Source organism: Jaculus jaculus, chromosome 5 (assembly GCF_020740685.1).
Source record: "Jaculus jaculus isolate mJacJac1 chromosome 5, mJacJac1.mat.Y.cur, whole genome shotgun sequence".
NCBI lineage: Eukaryota > Metazoa > Chordata > Mammalia > Rodentia > Dipodidae > Jaculus > Jaculus jaculus.
This window is the reverse complement of record NC_059106.1, coordinates 106958443-106980138: the sequence shown is the minus strand read 5'-3', so window position 1 is coordinate 106980138 and position 21696 is coordinate 106958443. Positions and strand designations below refer to the sequence as shown.

The 21696-nt window shown below is 42.2% G+C and overlaps 1 protein-coding gene across 9 annotated transcripts in view; it reads right to left on the bottom strand.

Annotated features, from left to right (window-relative positions):
* The window catches only part of Dtnb (dystrobrevin beta), a 395702-nt gene that overhangs the window by 333049 nt on the left and 40957 nt on the right, over positions 1-21696 (bottom strand). For all 9 annotated transcript variants that reach the window (XM_045151240.1, XM_045151239.1, XM_045151241.1 and 6 more), the window contains one exon: positions 17900-17967. In XM_045151240.1, the coding sequence (XP_045007175.1) occupies positions 17900-17966 (67 nt within the window). In that variant the 5' untranslated portion in view covers position 17967. Of the gene's footprint in view, positions 1-17899; positions 17968-21696 lie in introns of those variants that run through there.

The following is a 21696-nucleotide window of genomic DNA, read 5'->3' as shown; positions in this document are numbered from 1 at the left end:
AAAATTCCCACTCCATATTGGTGCGTTGGCTGGGAAACTCACGGGGTATCTTCTTTACAACTTTCTTTCTCTTGGGAACTGGACACCATTTTGTTTTATCTTTTTGCCTGCATTCTAAATGCTAATTTCCAATGCTAGGCTAAGAGAAATTCACATTCCACCTGGGATTGCTGTGCTGGCTTTCAGAGCTCTATGTGAATCTGTGACCACTGCTATAGACTCTCAGAGCCACATTCCCTGCTCCAGGATACAACCTCATGCTCAAGTGATGTTTGTGTGAGGAAAATGTTCTCAATCTGTCCAATGTTCTGTTTCCAACCTTCCCTGGGTAATTGTCAGCTCACACTCAGATGATCTGAGGCAACTTAACTCCATCTGGGTTCTCTCAATTGCTCTCCAAGGCCTAAAAGTCTACAAGGATGGGAATCCTCAAGGCCTCCTGTTTGCTCTGTACCCATGCCCCTTTAACTCCTTGCTTTTATTCTTTCGCCCAAATATTTTATTCCAGGATTGTCTTTCTGCACTCCACCAATGCAGTTTTGAGATCCCACAGGTAGTCCCACTGGAGAGGTTTCCCAAGTGCTAAAGCAGTCACCACACTCAGCCTGAAGAAGCCAGATCAGTCTCTGCCCCAATCCCCTAATATCAATTAGGGTTACTTTTGCAGAGGGAGCACTGAGGAAGTTTAGGGTGACTGGACCCTGAAAGTAAAAAGCAGGAATGCCCTTGGGCTTGCCCTTGCAGTCTTCACTTTGCTGGAGATTAGAGAAGAATCCCTCTTCTCCTTATCCCTTGCTTAAAGGAGGACCCTAGAACTGTTTTTCTATGAACAACCTGAGGCCCTCCCTGGGAAAGAGCATTTCTAGAAGGTTTAAATCTGATCCTGACATTGTGGTTGGTTAAGCTCAGCCCCGAAACTTGGCATCAGTAGCTCAGGCCCCATCTATAAATGACCCTAATTTGGAGTATAGGGGCTTTACTCCTCTCGCCTCTCTCATTGGCAGAGGGAGCTCTCCTCTTTCCTTCTAACAAAGTGTCTCCAAACCTTAAAAAAAAGTGGTTGAAGGAAAGATCCCATCTCAAGGAAATACATGGAAGAGTAGTAAAAGAATGGCACTGACATTCTCCTCCGGCTTCTGCACATGCACATCCAGACATGAGCTTGGGTTTGGGGTTTGTATTTGAACCCCCCAAAGTAAGTCCCATCTCAGTTGCAGGTCCCACTGAGACATTAAGAAAAGGATGAGTAATTATATGTTGTTTAATTTCCTCCTGGGGAGGGAATGGGATGCCAAGCATGTTTTCCAGCTGTGGCACAGCAGGAGAAGCCTCTATGTGGCACCTAGGCCCCACAAGACAACAAACCACATTATGGGATAGAATACTATAGACACCACAAAGACCATGTTGCTTAATACATTCTGGTCAGTTTGCTTAATGGTTAGAGACATTCATTAGTAAATATTTGGCATTTTCCAGTTTGTTTTTGGCTTCAGTGAAATGAATAAATTATATATTTGTGTGTGTGTGTGTGTGTGTGTATATATATATATATATATGTAATTTTAAGTACTTCAGGCTGCTTAAAGGATTACTGGAAATGACATCTACCAGATGTGATGGTTCACATATTTATGTGGTTAACAGAATCCTGCTGGCTGTGACAGTCCTATCACTTGGGAGGAGGCAACTAAACCAAGAGTTCCATGTCAGCCTGCCTGCTGGCAAAACCAATGAAAATCTTCCTTAGCTACTTATAATAAAATCATTTCCAGGTATATTAAATTTATTGGTACAAGTCTATACTTTTTAAAGACATATTTCATAAGATTTATTAAAAAGGAGACATCTTAAATTAATGGGTGATATAAATATATGAGTATATACTGGTAAATAAGACAAATCTGGCAGTCACTTTTCCTAGATTACATTTACAGAAAGGATTTTGTTTGTGATTTTTAACAATAAAAGGGGAAATGTTCAAACTTTAATGGGATGATTAAGTCTTTAATGAGATGATACATTTGAAGGGTAAACTGGAAAAAAAAATTTCAATGCTGGATATAATAGAATGTTGGTTATGCATGTTGGTTGAATGCAGAGACTGTAACAGAGATCTGAAAGGACAAAAACTTAACCCAAGTCAATTTCCTTTTATAGGAAAGAGGAGTGATTTTTTAGGCTAAACAAAGATGAGCACCAGGCTTATGGGTTATCATCTGTTTACATGCTCTTAAAGATACAGACTTGGGGTTGAAGAGATGGCTTAGTGGTTAAGGCATTTTCCTGCAAAGCTAAAGGACCTTGGTTCAATTCCCCACGACCTGCATAAGCGAGATGCACAAGGTGGCGCATGCGTCTGAAGGCTCAGGCGCACCCATTCCCCCCCACCCCACCCCCTGCTTCTTTCTCTTGCACACTCTCAAAAAAAAAGACACATTTAATGGCAGACAATTTCTCTGCTTTGTCATTTCCTCTATGTTCTTGCTTTTAATTGATAGACAGTAATATGCTCTAAAGTCAAGGTGGAGCTGGAGAGATGGCTTAATGATTAAGGTACTTGCCTATGAAGCCTAAGAACCCAGGTTCTACCCATATAAGCCATATATACAAGGTGGCTAGTTCATTTTCAGTATCTGGAGGCTCTGGTGTGCCCATTCTCTCCCCACCCATATATATATATGTCTCTCTCTCTCTCTCTCTCTCTCTCTATCTCTATCTCTTGTAATAAGTAAATTAAATAAATAAAGTCATGGCAAGACTCTGGGAAAAGGGTTGGTACCCCCTTGATCCCAAAGACCCCAAGCAGGTTTAAACAATGTGTCCTCCAGACCTTGTTCAGAAAACAAAATGGCCAACTATTCTAACAAGGAAAAGGTTCTCTTTATTGTTCCTCTCTTCTGAACACCTAAAGTCACCTCCGACAGATGGAATTTCTCACTAGACAGAAAAGGTAAAACGGGTAAACTAAGTCAAGGTTTTTGGTCAGGTTACAAGTTCCTTAAGGAAGACAACCATTGAGCTTGCCAAGCTAAAATCAGACCATGTCAGACACTACTGTGCCATTTGGTGAACAGTTCTAGAGTGGGTCTCAAGGTTTTACATGGTAGAAAAAGATTATAGCTATTTTAATCTTCATAGTTGCTCTGCTAATTTTTGGACCTTGCATACTCAATTACTATTTTATTTTTATCTTTGCTCGTTACAGGCAGCTCACACTCAGATGGTCATATAACAATCCAGCTCCATCTGTGCAAACCCCTTGATCACTTCTAAGTAGACTGCCACCATCGCTACCTCACAACGTTCAGACGGTGACAGAACAGGACATTTGATTAACAGATTTCTCTCTTGGGATAGCCCCCTCTGGAAGAGACTCTAACTGCAATTACTATAGGACCTTGTTCAGCAGGAAGTAAAGACTGACCAGTCATCATCTTCTTTCCTGTAACAGCAGTTACCAGTACCTTATGAGAGGGGAAATATCAGGCAGAAATTACCTCACATATTTGCCCTGCTAGGTGCACTGTCTGCTACAGAGCTGGAATTACTCAGGTATGTCTGTTCAAACCCAGCCTCTTCAGAATGCTGCACCCAGGTATGCTGACTTTTTCCAGATTCTGCCCCAGACCCAAAATTAAAAGCCTGGCTGCTCATAGGGCTTTTGGTGAGCTGTTTCCTCCTTTCCAGTTCCTGGGCTGTTCATCTCTCAGCACATGAATTTTTCACCACAGATAAGGTTTTGGCCTTCCCCACCCTGGTAACTTAGCTGCTGCCAGGGTGTGAAGGGATACTCATGGGCCCTTAGACCATGTGGTTGTACCCACTCCTCACCCTTTGGTTCTCAGAGTGCCTTCCCTTGCTATTCCCCCCTGCTTTGCTCTGCAGAGTCTCCCTCACTCTTCCTGAACCCTATGGAATAAATATAATAATTCACAAAAATAATCTCAGTCTTGTTTTGTTTCAATTCTTTAAGCAAAGAAGTCACAAGCTCAGGTTTGAGGTTTGCATTTGAACCCTCAAACAAAGTCCCATCTCACCCTTACCTACAACATCACTTTCAGAATCTTATGAGAGGGAGAAAATGAGAGAAATTACCCCAATTATTCACCCTGCTGTCTGCAGCAGCTGTCACAGGACTCAAATTACTCAGGTGCAAACAGAGTTTGGCTCAGCCCCTTCGAATGCTGCACCCAGGTGTGCTGACTTCTTCCAGATCCAACCCTGGGCCCAAAATAAAAAGCCCTAAATTCTCACAAGGCTTTTGGTGAGCCTTTTCCTTTTACGTGGCTCCTGAGCTGTTCATCTCTCGGCATCTGAGGTTTTTGCTACCTACCTTCCTACTCTGGCAGCTGAGCCTTACCCATCCTGACTTCTGAGTAAATACAGTAAAATTCACAAAAATAATCCTTCTCAATCTTGTTTTATTTCAATTCTTAGAAGCTTGGGTTTGAGGTTCATGTTTGAACTCCAAAGTAAGTCCCATCTCACTAATCATAAAATCACTTCATAAAAATCTAATAGTCAGGCTGGGGGGATGACTAAGTGGTTAAAGTGTTTGCTTGCAAAGCCAAGGGACCCAGGTTCGATTCCTCAGGTTCCATGTTAGCCAGATGCACAAGGTAGCACATGTGTCTGCAGTGGCTGGAGACCCATTCTCTCTCTCTTTCTCTCTCTTTCTCTTTCTCTCTCTTCTCTCCTCCCTCTCTCCTTTTTCCTTGCTCTCTCCCTCCCTCTTTCTGTCAAATAAATTTTAAAAATTAAAAAAAAAAATCTAATAGCCAACATCTATTGCCAGAATAATTTTCTCTTTTCACTTTCATTTTGTTTGTTTTCTTTTGGGTGTTTGTTTTTAAAAGACAGGCTGGCCTTGAACATGCTATATAGCCAAGAGTACTGGGATTAAAGGCCAGCATCATTACACCCAGTTTATGTGGTACTGGGAATTGATCTCAAGGCTTCTTACATGCTAAGGAAAGGATTGAACCCCAGCACTACAAAAGCTAGACACGGTGGTGCATGCCTATAGTCTCAGCACACAGGAGTTAGAGGCAGAAGGATCAGAAGTTCAAGGCCATCCTCAGCTACACAGCAAGCTTGAGGCCAGCCTGGGCTATGTAAGAGTCTGTCTCAAAAAAAAAAAAAAAGAAAAGAAAAGAAAGAAAAAATAAGGGGAGGCTGGAGGGATTACTCAGTGGTTAAAGGTGCTTTCTTGTGAAGCCTGTCAGCCTGGGTTCAATTCCCTAGTACCCTAAAGCCAGATGCACAAAGTGGCACACGCATCTGAAGTTCACAAGTGGCTACAGGCCCTGGCATGTTCATCCCATGCATGTTCTCTCTCTCTCGCTCGCTCGCTCTCGCTCTCTCCCCCTCTCTCTCTCACATACACACACATACACACAATTTTTTTTTAGAGCTAAAGAGATAGCTCAGTGATTAAAATTCTTGCTTGCAAAGGCTGCCGGCCTGAACTCAATTCTCCAGAATCCATGTAAAGTCAGATGCACAAAGTGGCACATTCACCTGGAGTTTGTTTGCACTAGCTGGAAGCCCTCATTCTAATCCTCATGCTCTTCATCACCACCACCGCCCACAAGAAAGTAAATAAAAATTTAAAAAGAGGGCAACCTCTCATTAGAGAAACTGAAAATGACTCTAACTGGGTGCTACTGCACCTGTCTATAATCCCAGCTACTTAGGAGTATAATGCTGGAGAATGCTTTGCTACTAGGTGGTGGAGGAGAACCTAGCTAAAACAATGAAACCCCATTTCCAAAAATTAATTAACTAATTAGAGCTACTGCCATCTCTGAGTATGGTGTCACACACTTGTAACGCCAGAACTTGCAAGGCTAAAACAGAGTAAAAGAGGGCTGGAAAGATGGTTTAGCAGTTAAGGCACTTGCCTACAAAGCCAAAGGATTCTGGTTCTATTGCCCAGGACCCACGTAAGCCAAATGCACAAGGTGGCACATGTGCCTGCAGTTCGTTTGCAGTGGCTAAAGGCCCTGACATGCCCACTCTTTCTCTCTCCCTCTGCCTCTTTATCTATCTATCTATCTATCTATCTATCTATCTATCTAATCTCGCGTGCTCTCTCTCTCTCTCTCTAAAATAAATAAATAAATAAAAAGTGGAAGAAACTAGAGAACACACATATTCAACTCCCTGTCTCTTGCTATACAGTGCCCTCAGCTACCCCAGAGCCATGCTAGCAAGAAGACCATCTCCAAATGTGAGCCAGGTTCAATCCCCAGTACCCACGTAAAGAAAGATGCATACAGTAGTGTAGTGTATGTGTGTGGCGTTCAGTTGCAGCAGCTGGAAGCCTGGTTTGTTTTCTCTCCCTCTCCTTCCCCCTCCCCACCCCTTGCAAATAAATAAATGCATTATTTTACAAAAAGAGGCTACCTTTACAAGTTGCATATCCCTAATCTGAAAATCCAAAACCAAAATGTCTTGAAATGCTTCATTATACATGATTTAAGAAAACAGTGGTAATGCATCAGGAGACTGGAATGGAGATGTTCCTCAACCTGATAAAGAGCATCTCCAAGACTCTTCCCTGAATTGGTTAAAGTGGTGATCCATGAAGTTCATCTGTCAGAGTGAGAGCATTCATGGAGTGGTAGACCAGCTCTTTTCAGGCTTACTTCAAGCTGCTCCAGTCTCTCTTTCACACATGTACATGCCTACTGATATAAGACACTAGAGGCATCACCATCACCCCATTGATTTGGTTTTCTACTTTGTCTGTGTCACCTTACCACATAAGCATCATATGTGTGAAGTTCAGGACTGTGTTCTGTCCTACTCTGTAACCCTACCACTAATAATAGCCCCCACAATAGATTCTTAACAAAAGATCTAAAAACTGAACAGAAATGAGAGCCATATACTATGAAAAGATAGCACAGCAAGTCTGTCGGATGAAAGCAAAGGCACCGAGTCCCAGAGCAGCAACATCCACCTCAAGAAAGGTCAGTGCAGTCATGCTAGGAAATGACACATGGATGCTACACTCTGGATCTTTCTGTGTGATTGTTTTTCGACTTTTTCGTTGGTTTAGACAGGTCTTCTTCATGTAGCCCAGGCTGGTTGCAAACTCACGACCCTCTCAGCTCAAACTCTTGAGTGCACCACCACACCCAGCCTATTCTGGTTTTAAGTATGTCCCAAAGGTCCATGTGTTATGGGCTTGCTTGGTCCCCCATCTTGGCACTACTGGAAGGTAGTGGACTATTCAAAAGGCAGTCATCTGGAAGGTCTTCTGGTCACTGGCACATGGCCTGGAAGGGGAAAGTGCAACATCAGCCCCTTTTCTCTCTTTTTACATCCTAGTCATAAGGTAAGCAGCTCTGTTCTGTCATGTACTACCCTGCCACAGGCCCAAAAGAAACAGAAGCAACTGGTCATAAACTGAAACCTCCCCCTAGGGCCATAGCTCAGTAGAATGTCTGCTTAGCATACTTGTGATGGTGGATTACTGACTGTCAAAATTTGACAAGATTTAAAATCACTGTGAAAACAAACCTCTAATCATGGCTGTGAGGAATTTTCTAGATTAGGTTACTTGAGATGGTCCCACTGTAAGTGTATAAAAAGGAAGAAGCTAGCTGGGCATTCATCAGTCATTCCTCTCTACTTCTTCACTGCTGATGTGACACTAAATAGCTGGTTCATTTAACCTACAGTACCGGAAAAAAAAAAAATTAAACTCCTGAAACCTTCAACCTATTGATGCAGGATTTGGGGCATTTAGGAGGGGGTCTCCCAAACTTGTGAACCCCAGTATTTGGTCCTTATCTGATTTTTAACAAAGAATTGATAAGATGGGCTCTAGCACTAAATTATGAATTTAGTTTATTTACGAAGAAATCATAATTTATGAGTTTTATTTTGGGGAAATTGGTGTCTAGGAAAAAGCTGGGGCAGTTCCAAATACATGTGGGATATCAAACATAGAAACCTCCAAAACAGAAAGAATTAAGAAACAGTGAAGGGCTCAGTGAACAAAGATAAATCTTACATATAATGACGGGTGGGTAGAGAGATGCCTAAGTGCTAAAGGCGCTTGCCTGCAAAGCCTAATTACCAGAGTTCAATTCCCAACGTGGTACATGTGTCCAAAATTCATCTGTAGTGGCTGGAGACCCTGGTGCACCCATTCTCTCGGTTTTTCTGTCTTCTATCTCTCTCTGCTTGGAAATAAATAAAATTAATTTTATAAGAACTAAGAGAGTAGTGAAATGAGTCCTTAGTATACATGCCTAGGATGCTATAGCTAGGTCATATGGTTGATCTATTTTTAGCTGTCTCAGGAACCTCCTTACTGATTTCCACAATGGCTGGACCAGACTGCATTCCTACCAACAGTGTAAAAGGGTTCTTCTTTTTCCATATCCTCGCCAGCATTTATGGTCATTTGTTGTCATGATGGTAGCCAATCTGACCGAAGTGAGATGGAATCTCAACGTAGTTTTAATCTGCATTTCCCTGACAGCTAGGGATGTAGATAACTTTTTTAGATGTTTATATGCCATCTGTATTTCTTCTTTTTAGAACCCTCTGTTTAGTTCCATAGCCCATTTTTAATTGGGTTCTTTGATTTCTTACTATTTAGTTTTTTGAGTTCTTTGCATATCCTGGATATTAACCCTCTGTCAGACATACAGCTGGCAAAGAATTTTTCCCATTCTGTCGGTTGCCTCTTTGCTCTAGTCACAGTGTCCTTTGCTGCACAAAAGCTTTGTAATTTCATGAGGTCCTGGCAGTTAATCTGTAATTTTATTACCTGAGCAACTAGGGTTATATTCAGAAAGTTTTTGCCATGACCAATATGTTGAAGGGTGTTGCAGTCCAGTTCTCATTGCTGGTAGAAATCACCCAACCAAGAGCAGCTTGTGAGAAAGAGAGATTTATTTTGGCTTACAGGCTCAAGGGGACGCTCCACAATGGCAGGGGAAAACGATGGCATGAGCAGAGGGTGGACATCACCCCCTGGCCAACAGAAGGTGGACCACAGCAACAGGAGGGTATGCCAAACACTGGCATGGGGAAACTGGCTATAAAGCCCATAAGCCCGCCCCCAACAATACACTCCCTCCAGGAGGCATTAATTCCCAAATATCCATCAGCTGGGGATCTGATTCAAACCACCATAAAGGGTTTCCCCTATTTGTTCCTCTAGCAGTTTCAGAGTTTCAGGTCTCATATTGAGGTCTTTGATCGATTTGGATTTAATTTTTGTGCATGGAGAGAGAGCTCAACCATGTTTATTGTCGCTCAATTCACAGTAGCTAGGAAACAGAACCAGCCTAGCTGTACCTCAACACATGAGTGGATAATTAAGATATGGCACATTTACACATTGGAGTTCTACTCAGCAGTAAAGAAAAATGAAGTTATAAAATTTGCAGGAAAATGGATGGATCTGGAAAGGATTATACTAAGTGAGCTAACCCAGGCCCAGTAAGGCAAACATCACATGTTGAATCTCTTATGTGGATCCTAGCAACAGATGACTGGACTTCTGTATGAGTAGGAAGAAAACTCAGTAGCACAGGCCAATAAGCTAGAAAGGTGATATAAAGGAAGGGAGGGGGGTACTTAATTGGATGATATTGTATATATGTAAGTAGAAGAGCAGATTAATGGGGGTGAAAAGGCCTACGTGAGGTCAGGGGAAGAGACTGAGGAAAGGAAAGGTGAAGGGAGGGCTAATCAAAATCTAAGAGGGTATTAATAAGTCATATGGAAACCTACTTTTTGGACAATGGAACACCCAGAAGCCATAGATTGTTACTAGAAAATTTTCGCTGGGCATGGTGGCACATGCCTTTAATCCAAGCACTCAGGAGGCAGAGGTAGGAGGATTGCCATGAGTTCAAGGCCACCCTGAGACTACATAGTGAATTCCAGCTCAGCCTGAGCTAGAGTGAGACTCCACCTCAAAAAACCAAAAAGAAAAAAAAAAAATTTCAGTGCCAGGGATGGGGTACCTTCCACTGACTTGTTGGCCAGGGAAGTCCCTGATGCCCCAAAACATTACAGGCCATTGCCGAGGCCCTTGGTTTCCCACCAGGAATAGATGGTAAGACCCTATTGCTGCAGATTCCACATACTTGGGCTGCAAGGCCACTGAGAAATCCTGCTGGAACTGAGCTAAAAACCTCCTCCATGCAGACCAACTGACAGAAATCTGGAAAAGGCCACACTGCATGCAGCTCACTGGGAGAAAGAGCAATCACCAGTGGAGATACTTGACAGTAGTCACTGCAAGTCTTATATGTGGCCAACCAAGCCAAATGAGCCAACGGGTGCAATAATGGCATGTCTGTCATGGTGGAAACCAATGGCCCTCTAATTGGACTGGAGGCCCGCTCCATGAGAGGGAATACAACCCTGATACTAAAAACCTAATACAGGGGTAGTCATGAGCCCTAGGGGTGTAACATCTGCTGCTATCTGGCTAAATGTATATACTATGCTCATCAAACTACCCAGTAAGCACTTCTCTAAATGTTCATACCCATATATTAATACTACTCTCACTTTTTTATTAGAGAACTTTCTCTTTTCAGATGGCAGTGAACTTGGGATGACTCAGAAGGTATCACGGTGCTGAGGATAAGTGACAGAGGAGTGGCCAGCACTGCAATATCTCTATCACACCTCCTGAGGCTCAGGATCCATTGCAGAGGAGGTGGCAGAAAGAGTAAGAGCCAAAGGAAGGGTAGAACTCCTTATAACGTACTCCTCCAGACACAAAATGGCCTGGATATCCATGACCTCACAGTGCCTGACACTACCTACACCATCCCATCATAACAGGAGGAAAAGATGATGATATCAAAATAAAAGAGAGACTTATTGAGAGGGGGAGGGGATATAACAGAGAATGGAGTTTCAAAGGGGAAAGTGGGGGGAGGGAGGGAATGACCATGGGATATTGTTTACAATCATGGAAGTTGTTGATTATAAAAAATTAAAAATTAAAAAATAAACTGAGGGTACCTCCAAAGGATGACACAAATAAAAAGCAAAAAGAAAAATACCTAAGCCAGGGTATGTATACCCCCAATTCCAGCTAGGCTGGGAAGGAGGGACAGGCTGATAAGAATGTTCAGGTTAGAACATGAGGCAAAGGGGAGAAGAGCCGGAGAGAGCATGTACACAAGGCATAAATCCCAAGGCAGAAAGAAAGTACTAAAGCAAAGACAAGGAAATTCAGATGAGATATTGGTAGTAAAGAGAGTTACCCATGTTTAGGGGAGATGTCTACGTGGTAGATCTAGAGTAAGAAGGAAATACACATGGTAGACTCAGAGATCAGAAGAAAATCATACATGTGATTAAAGTGAGAAGTTACCCCAGCACATAAGGAAGACATAAGGCAAGAAGAAAAACACCCAGCCCAAGGACCAGTGCTCTTCCCTATCCCACTAGGTAGGACAGGGGAGAGCCAGACGTACTGTGTCCAGACAGAGATCACAGGGCAGGGAGTGCTGGGGAAAAGAGAGCCAGGCTATGTGCTGTAACCTCCTTTATGTGGATCAGACATCCAGTCAGGGTGAGCTTCATCATCAGGCTCAGTTGTGTAAGCAGAGACCCAAGGCCAAGATCTGATTGGTTCATGGACTCGGAAGGCTGTTTTAGAGAGGAGGAGTTAAAGAAGCAGCAGGAAGTTCCAGGTGGGTGTGTCACTGGCAGCCATCTTGGAAAGACAGAATCAGACCCAAGTTTTTAGTTTTGTCAAGATGGACAAAGTGACATCTCCTTGTTCCCTCTTTGGGCTTCTGTCTCTGTCTGACTGACTGACTGACTGACTGAAATAAGCTAGTTAGTTTTGTCCCATTTCCCCTTCACTATGAGCCAAAATAAACCTTTTCTCTTTGTAACAATGACCTTGGGTATTTTTAGTATAGTAACATAAAGCTATCACAAAGCATGAGATAGCAATTGGAATCTTACAGCACTTGATCATAAAAATTCTGGGAAGTCAGTACTATTTTATTTTATAGATGGGGAACAGTGGCAGAGAAATTAAGAAACTTGCCGGAGACTACACAGCTTCTCAGTGAGGCAAACAGGGTCCAAACCAGGTACTTTAACTTCAGAGTCTGAACTCAAAGCTACTGTGATTCCTAAGGAACAAATTTAAGTCATTTATGGAGCCAGTCATGGGGACACACACCTGTAATCCCAGCACTCAAGCAACTAAGGCAATAAGATAATTCAAGACCAGCCTGGATGAGGTAAGACAAGTGAGACAAAGAGAGAGAGAGAACACTCATGTACACACAGGGGCCTCATGAATGAGTTAAAACTCATCTGTACTTTTCTGTTTCTTTGAAGGTAGAAGTTAGCTGGAGAGAAGTATCTGGCTTAGATAAGTAGCAATTTAGCCACTGCCCAGCCACTGACATTGCTCCTCTGCCACCTCTTTCAAACATTAAGCTATCTGGCCTACATGTGACAGAGCAACACAGATCTGAGTTAAGCTCAACTCTGCCTCCACTGACCAAGTTCCAAGAGAGCCAAAGTATGTGGAGAGCTTTAACGGTCTTCTTGGATATAACAAATAACATTATGGATATTGTGAAATGTACAGTTCTAGAATTCAAGTACCTCAGGCTCGGTTTCTAATTCCCCTCTTCTGACTTAACCAGGAAGTATTAACTTCATAACTTTTTTTTTTGAGATAGGGTTTCACTATGTAGTCTAGATTAGCCTTGTACTTGTGATCCTCCTGCCTCACCCTAGCACTAGAATTACAGGTATGATTCATCACACCCTACTTTGTAGTAGTATTTTTATGTTGATAGCCCTTGTCACCATAACATTTTTATTATTTTTATTTGAAAGAAAGAGGCCTTTTGGTTTTATTTTAACATAACAATGTAACTTTGGGGGGCTTGTGGAATGGGTTAGTGGTTAAGGAGTTTGCCTGCAAAGCCAAAGGACCCTAGTTTGATTCCCCAGGAGCCAGGTAAGCCAGATGCACAGGTGGGCACATGCATCTGGAGTTTATTTGCAGTGGCTGGAGGCCCTGGCACGCTCATTCTCTTTCTCATAAATAAAACGTACGTGTGTGTGTGTGTGTGTGTGTGTGTGTGTGTGTGTGTGTGTAACTTTTGGGCTGGAGAAATGGCTCAATGGCTAAAGACACCTGCTTACAAAGCATGACAGCCTGACAGCCCGGGTTCAGTTCCTCAGTACCCACATAAAGCCAGATGCACAAAGTGGTGCATATATCTGGAGTTTGTTGCAGGGGCAAGAGGCCCTGGTGTGCCCATTCTCTCTTCTTCTCTTCACAAATAAATAAATAAAAATATTTTAAAATGACAGAAAATGCTGGTGAGGCTGTGGGGAAAGAGGAAACCTCATCCCTCTTTCCACTGCTGGTGGGATTGCAAACTAGTACAACTGAATGAAGACAGGAGAAAGCTAGCCTTTGTTAAAAGCAGTTTCTGTTAGGGATTGAGGCTCAAAAAGAGCCATGAGATGGAACTCATAACTGATGAAGACTGATTGATAGCATACCCTGCTGCCCAGTCTGCCACAGTACCTAAACAGACATGGAAAGGCTGGCCCAGGGATCCACTCCATCTTCCAGCTAATCCGTCTTTCCCTTGCCTATAAAGACTTCTCTCTTCTTTCTACCATGAACTCCACTCTGCTCAGCTCAGCTCAGCTCAGATTGGCTAAGCTTTTCTGGCTCTGCTAGGCCTGCCTACCTCTCTTCATTCAGGCCACAAGGATATACTTGATTCCAGCTTCCCCCACACCAGCCTGGCTGGGTGAGGGGGAAGAGCACTAAACTACTTCTGGTTTGGATGGTTTTCCTGCTTGCCTCTGCTTTATAGTTTAGGGTAACTTCTCATTTTGATTCAGCATGATTTGCCTCTGGGGTTTCTGAACCTGCCATGTGTGTAGTTTCCTTATACCCCAGATCTACCACATGGGTGTCCTCATCAACTTTAGGCCATCTACCTATGTAATTTCTTTAAATCCTGGGTAACCATGAGTGTAACTCTCTTCACTATTCATCTCACCTCTGAATCTCGGGGTCTCTGGTATCTGAACCCTCATTTTTTCCCCGTAAGCCTCACTGTTTGTCCTCTTCTCTGAAAACACATGGCAAATGTCATGCTGTCTCCTGTCTCCCTACACAAACTCCTAGATTCCTACTTCCCACTGTTTATGACTCTGTTCTAGCTTTCCTTCCTAGATCCCAATCTCCCAAAAATAAACCCCACAATTTGTGACTTCTCCCCTAAATAAACCCCACAATTTATGATATTTTCCTCAATAAACTTAAGAATTCATACTTTATCCTTTTTGAGTCTGTCTTAATTAATTAATAACTAAAGGTAGGACAGAACCCAAAACTTGGAATTCATAAATTTTTAGAGACCCCTCCTGAACCCCAAAATCCTGCATCACAACCACTATGGAAATCACTATGAATATTCCTGAAAAAGATGAAAACAGACCTACAATCTGATCCCACTATGCCTCTCCTAGGCATACACCCTAAAGACTGCACTCTTTGCAACAGAGATCTCACTCAGTCATGTTTGTCACTACTCACAGTAACTAGAAATTGGGCTGTTTGTCACTACTCACAGTAACTAGAAATTGGGAACAGCCCAGATGCCCATCAACTGATGAATGAATAATGAACACATGGTACATATACACAATGAATTTTACTCAGCAGTAAAAAAAAAATGAAATAATAAAATTTACAGGAAAACGGATTGACTTGGAAAAATATCATTCCTCCTGGATAGCATTCTACAAGATACAATCCTCAATTAAAAGGGCTGTGATAGGTAAGGATGGTCCAGCCAGAAGTACCCTGCAGAAACAGGAGAAAGCTTAATCCTAAAACCAGGGACTCAGGCTAGTAAATCCTAAGGCCAGAAATGGGTTATCCCCCACAGTGAGCTGTTGGTCAAGGAGACCCATGAGGTCTCCAAAATAATGCAGGCCATTGCCAGAACACTTTTACCTGCCAGAGCTAAAAGGTAAAACCTAATTGCTTGAAGATACCACAAGATACAATCACAGAACATCAGGAAACCATACTTTGGAGCTGAAAGGGAAACCATTTTCCTTCTGGCTATAAGGAAAATGCTATAAGGGCAGCTGGGGGATAAAGGTCACCAACAATGTGAACAAGCAGGGGGTCCTGCAGGCTACGAAATTAACCAGCCAGGCAAGAAGTATATATCTGTGCAATAGTGGTGCACAGCCTATGCAGATAACCAACTGTTCCCAGATTGGACACGAGGCCAACTCAATGGGAGAGAACGTATACCTCTTATTGGGAACCAAGTCAGAATCCTTATGGGCAGGAAACTCATAGACTACACAGAGAAGCTCCTACTACTCTTAAGTTAAGAAAACTAGATATATACATTAACAAGTCTCTGAAATAACTATGCTTATCCCCTTTAATTCAAGCTGCTCTCATTTCTGGTTGGAGAATCTGATTTTGTTTACAGATGGCAGAGAATACTGGGGAGATCCAAAATTCATCAATATGACAAGAGAAGATAGCCAACCGCTTACCATGAAACATGTTATCACTATCACATCTGCGAGAGCCCAGAAGACACTGCAGAGGAAGCAGTGGCACAAGTAGTGTTCTCACTGCTAACCTGACAACCAGCTCCATAGACATGGTGACAGACACAATGATCACTTCAAAACTCATCAAACCATAAATCCAGGGCTGGAGAGAAGGCTTAGTAGTTAAGGTACTTGCCTGTAAGCATAAGGACCCAGGTTCAATTCCCCAGTACCTATGTAAGCCAGATGCACAAGGTGCCATATGCATGCCCATTCTCTCTATCTGCCTCTCTCTCTCAAATAAATAATCAAAGCAAAAATCCAGAGGTAGCAGAGCTCAGCACTAAATGAGACTGCTAACATAGCCCCTCACCCACAGAGATGGATTGAGGCCTTCAGGACCCCACCCAATAACCACACTGAGGGGGACTTCAGTGGAATGGGGACAAGGAAAGGAGATGTAAGAGTATAACCTTTAAGCCGGGCATGGTGGCATACACCTTTAATCCCAGCAACTGGGAGGCAGAGGTAGTAAGATCACCATGAACTCGAAACCACTCTGAGACTACATAGTGAATTCCAGGGCTAGGGCGAAACCCTACCTCAAAAAAAAAAAAAAAAGAGAGAGAAAGAGAGAGAGAGAGAGAGAGAGAATAACCTTTTAGGGCTGGAGAGATGGTTTAGTGGTTAAGCACTTGTCTGTGAAGCCTAAGGACGCCTGTTTGAGGCTCAATTCCCCAGAACCCACTTTAGCCAGATGCACAAGGGGGTGCACATGTCTGTAGTCTGTTTGCACTGGCTGAAGGCCCTGATGCGCCCATTCTCTCCCTCCCTCCCTCCCTCCCTCCCTCCCTCCCTCTCTCTCTCTCTCTCTCTCTCACTCTGTCGGCCACTCTCAAATAAATAAATAAAATTAAAATAAACACAAAAAAATTTTTTAAGAGTATAACCTTTTAAAAAAATTAAATTTTGAGCTGGAGAGATGGCTTAGCGGTTAAGCGCTGGCCTGTGAAGCCTAAGGACCCCGGTTCGAGGCTCGGTTCCCCAGGTCCCACGTTAGCCAGATGTACAAGGGGGCGCACGCGTCTGGAGTTCGTTTGCAGAGGTTGGAAGCCCTGGCGCGCCCATTCTCTCCCTCTCCCTCTATCTGTCTTTCTCTCTGTGTCTGTCGCTCTCAAATAAATAAATAAATAATTTTTAAAAAAATTAAATTTAGCTGGGTGTGGTGGCACACACCTTTAATCCCAGCACTCAGGAGACAAAGGTAGAAGGAGCACCATGAATCTGAGGCTACCCTGAGACTGTAATTCCAGGTCAGACTAGGCTAGAGCAAGACTTTACCTTGAAAAAAACAATATATATATAAAACTTTAGGCTGGAGAAATGGCTCAGTAGTAAAGGCTCTTGCTCACAAAGCTTAGCAACCCAGGTTCAACTCCCCAGTACCCACTTAATGCCAGTGCATACACCTGGAGCTCATTTGCAGTGGCTGGAGGCCCTGGTGTGCCCATTCTCTCTCTATATATATCTCTCTCTTCTGCCTCTGCTTGCAAGTAAATAAACAAAAATATTTTTTACAATATATAATTTCAACATAAAATATAAATTGCATCGTACAGTTCATCTTTCTGGTTTTCCCAACAGCTCTGGCTATTGTTCTAACATTTAGTCCTCTCTACCTTAGGACTGGAAGGTAATTTATAAAGTACATTAATTATTAACTACTTATCACCATCTACAAGTTTATAACAACAGTTAAGGCAAGAAATCTAAAGACAGAGGGCTAGTCAGATGGCTTAGTGATTAAGGCGCTTGCCTGCAAAGCCTAAGAACACATGTTCAAATCTCCAGGCCCTACATAAGCCAGACATACAGTAATGCAAGCGCAAAATGTCAGCACATGCGCACAAGGGGCACAAGTGTCTGGAGCTCGTTCACAATGGCTGAAGGTCCTGGCACTCCCATTTTCTCTCTCTCTCTCCCTCCCTCCCTCCCTCCTTCTCTTTTCTTTATTTCTCAAAATAAATTTTTAAAAAAAGAGAGACGTCTAAAGAGTGGACATGAATTAAAATGACAGGTATTCTATGTAACATTTCTGCCTTACTTATGATCTTGCCTAAAACAGTAATTCAAGTAAAATATATGCTGTGGCTAGTATCCCTTGAATTCTTTTAACTCTCATTTCTCCCTCTCTGAAGCTTGTAAAATAAACTTCTGCTTAAAACTATAACTTGATCAGGAAAAAAAAAGCATGAACACCAAAAAATACAAGACATTCCACACATGGGAAAGGGACTCAGCAGTGCAGGACACTCACGCATTTCTACGAACAGCTGCCTCTTCTCGGCCATGGTCTTCCGCTTGTTCCCACCTTCCTCAATCATCCTAGAGAAAAAGAAGCACACACTGAACCAGGTTCTGTGTGACAACTGAACCACATGCTTATTACTGTTTTGTGAAGAAATAGTTTTAAAGATAGTGTCAGCAAAAATAAAGAGGGAGCCTGATACAGAGAAAGACAAACCCTTTATCTGATAGTTTCTAAGATAGTAAACAGTACTTAAAGGAGCTGGTACATTAACTTCCTGTCCGGAAAAATATAGGGGGAGGTTGAGACAAGGTCTCACACTACAACACAGGCTGGCCTGGAACACACTACAGCCTAAACTTGTCTCAAGCAAGCTGTAATCCTCCTGCCTCAGTCCTGTAGAACTATCCATGGTTAGAGTTATGTCTTATTTCCAACTTGAATATATTCTCTGTAGTCTTGAGTTAGCTAAGATAGTATGCTCTGTCACCACTATTTTGCATAGATAAGCAATGTTACTGAATATAATTTTAGAAAGTGTATGAAAGACCAGGATAAAGAACTGAAGAATAAACCATTTTTATATAAGCAATATGCATAAAATCTTCCATTTGTATACCAAACAAAAAGGGATTTACTTCCAAGCCTAGAGCATTCCTAAGAATAAATTTTCTATCACATAACAATAGCAGTTAATGCTCACAGACCAAGGCTATGCAGGGCACTTTGTTAAAACTTTTTTTCTTAAGGGAGGGTCTCACTCGAATCCAAAACTCTTTATAATGATGATTTTTTTGTTGTTTGTTTGTATTCTGTGGGCTATGATAGAACTCTTAATATGCATTGAACTGGCTGTGAAGTCCCAGCACTGTGACACGGGAGAACCGCTTGAGCCTCGCAATGTGGAGTCAGCCTGAGCAATTGTGAGATTCTTCTTCAAAGTAAACAAAAACACAGTGTCACCCGCACTCATGCAGTATCTCATTAATCCTCACAAAAACACTGGGTTCTGGTATTGTTATTATTGTCCCTATTTTATAGATTAGGAAAAAGATACCCGCGGGGGGGGGGGGGGAACCTAACTTACTAAAGGGCACAAAACTCAGTAGCAGAGTTAAATCTCAACTTTTTCAATAAACTTGTCACATAATTGTTGCTTACAGATTTTGTGTGTGTGTATATGTTATGTGTGTACATGACTATGTGGAAATTAGAAATAACTGTGGTTATCATTCCTTAGGTGCCATTCCACCTTTTTAAAACAAAGTCACTCACTGCCCTGGACTCACCAAATAGGTTAGACTGGCTGGACAGTGAGCTCGAGGGATCCATCAGTCTCTGCACCCCAGTGCTAGGTATGTACCACCACACCCGTTTTTTTCTTTTTTTTCAGGGGAGGGGTTGTTTGTTTGTGTTTTCAAGGTAGGGTCTCACTCTAGCCCAGGCTGACCTGGCATTCACTCTGTAGTCCCAAGCTGGCCCCAAACTCACAACAATCCTCCTATCTCTGCCTCCTGAGTGCTAAGATTAAACACATGTGCCACCACTCCCGGCTAACACACCAGCTTTTTGAAGTGGATTCTGAATATCAAGCTCAGGTCCTCATGCTTGCAAAGTAGTCACTTTACCAAATGAACTATCTCCCCAGCCCAGCTTGTAGATAATATTTTTAACCTCTAAAAGCTAGAACACTGAGGGCTAGAGAGATGGGTCAGCAATTAAAGGCACTTGCTTTAAAAGCTAGAATACAACATATTACATGAATCCTAAGGCAAAATTTGTTCTGCTAAAACTTATCTTAGTCTATAAAGAAAAAAAAAAATCTAGACAAATATACGTCATATACTTTCCTTTGGCTGGAGAGATAGCTTAGTGGTTAAGTGCTTGCCTGTGAAGCCTAAGGACCCTGGTTCGAGGCTCAACTTCCTAGGACCCACGTTAGCCATATGAACAAGGGGGCACAGGCATCTGGAGTTTGTTTGCAATGGCTGGAGGCCCTGGCGTTCCCATTCTCATCCCCCCCCCCCGCCTCTTTCTCTCTGTCTGTTGCTCTCAAACAAATAAATAAAAATACCAAAAAAGTACTCTCCTTAAGAAAATTAAACTACTGTAAATCATTCTCAAATATGATTAGACTGTTATAAACTAGTACAAACCATTCTCAAATGTTTTGTAATTAATTACAAACTAATTGACAACTATATGACTTGCATATCAGTGGTAGTTTGAATGAAAGGGCCCCATAGACTCATGTGTTTTGAATACTTGGTCCAAGCTGGTGGAAATTGAGGAAACTCATGAACCTTTCAAAGGTGAAGCCTTGTTGAAGGAGATGTGTTGTTTGGGAGTGGACTGTGACGTTTGTTAGCTTGGCCTTAGGTATTCAGAACTAGCTCACTGGGACTACTAGTTCCAGCTGATATGACCCCCCCCCCCGCCGTTTATTCTGCCAAGCTCCCCTGCTTGAACCTAAATAACCCTTTCCTCCCATAAGCTGTTTCCAATTAGGTGTTTTGTACCAGCAACAAGAAGGTAACTACAACAAAATTCATTAAAGCAAGCTGCTTCATTACAAAAAGTTCAGTTAGACCCTGAAGAAAATAAATGTAAATATATTCCTTAATATTATATAATTAGATTTTCCATCATCAAGACTGGCCCTGCCCTATGTCATTGAAATGTTAGCAGATGGGCTCCAACACATATAGCAGTTACTTAATAATTTGCCCAAGTCAAAAGAATCTTAAACAAAATCTATAAAAAGGAAAAGCAAAAATCCAGTAAAATCTAGGTCCAGGGGTGGAGGGGGAGCAGGACTTGCTACCAGTGCCCTATAATTATAAAGGAAAAAGGATCTTGAAAAATTTGTTCCCCAATCTTTGTCTCTCACAAGGCAACACAAATTTAACTGCTGAATTCAGATAAAAACATAATACCAATGTCCTCTGTACAGTACTTCATGGGTTATATCCTTTTTCCGCTTTTACTATTCCTTTACATCACTTTTTCTCAAAATAGGCCAGAAATTCCTGAAGACAGCTAAATTCTTCATGATAATTTTCTAAAACTTTATTTGCATTTCCTAATTTATCTTGGGAAACAATATTATGGATTATCTAGATGACCATCATCCTATAAGTACAGCCAGACACTTTCAGCACCTACATCTGCATTTGAAATGACACTTCCTTAGGCATGTTGACCTGGTGTCTGTTTTTGAAAATAAAGTTCTACTGAAACACAGTCACCCCTTTCCACTTCTGTATTGCAAGGAGGGGAAGGATGGTGGGCGGGACAGGTCTCATATTACTCAAACTTGCTGTGTAGAAATTCCTGATCCTTCTTCCTCTACCTCCTAGGCCCTAGGATTACAGGTATGTACCAACATTCCTGTCTTCACTTCTGTATTCTCTAGGGCATGCAGCAATGGCAGGCTGGAATGAACACCAAAGGGAATATCTAGCCTATAAAGTCTGAAGTGTTTAAGAAAAAGATTATAGCAGTAACAATTAATGTTGAATTACTACACATGCCTTGCTGCAATTAGGTATGTCCCACTGTGAAAATAACCATCATACACATGAAACTCATTCTGATTCCATCTAGAAGTCTATCCTTGGAGAAGTGCTTAAATCACTCTAAGATCCATTCCTTGTTACTAACATGGCTTAAAAATTATATGAATTTCACTAAGTATTATGGTTTGGGTATGAAATATCTCTAATAGCTTCATGTGATTGAACACTTGACCCCAGCTGGTGGCATTGTTTTGGCAGACTGTAAAAGCTGTTGGACAGCAACGTAGC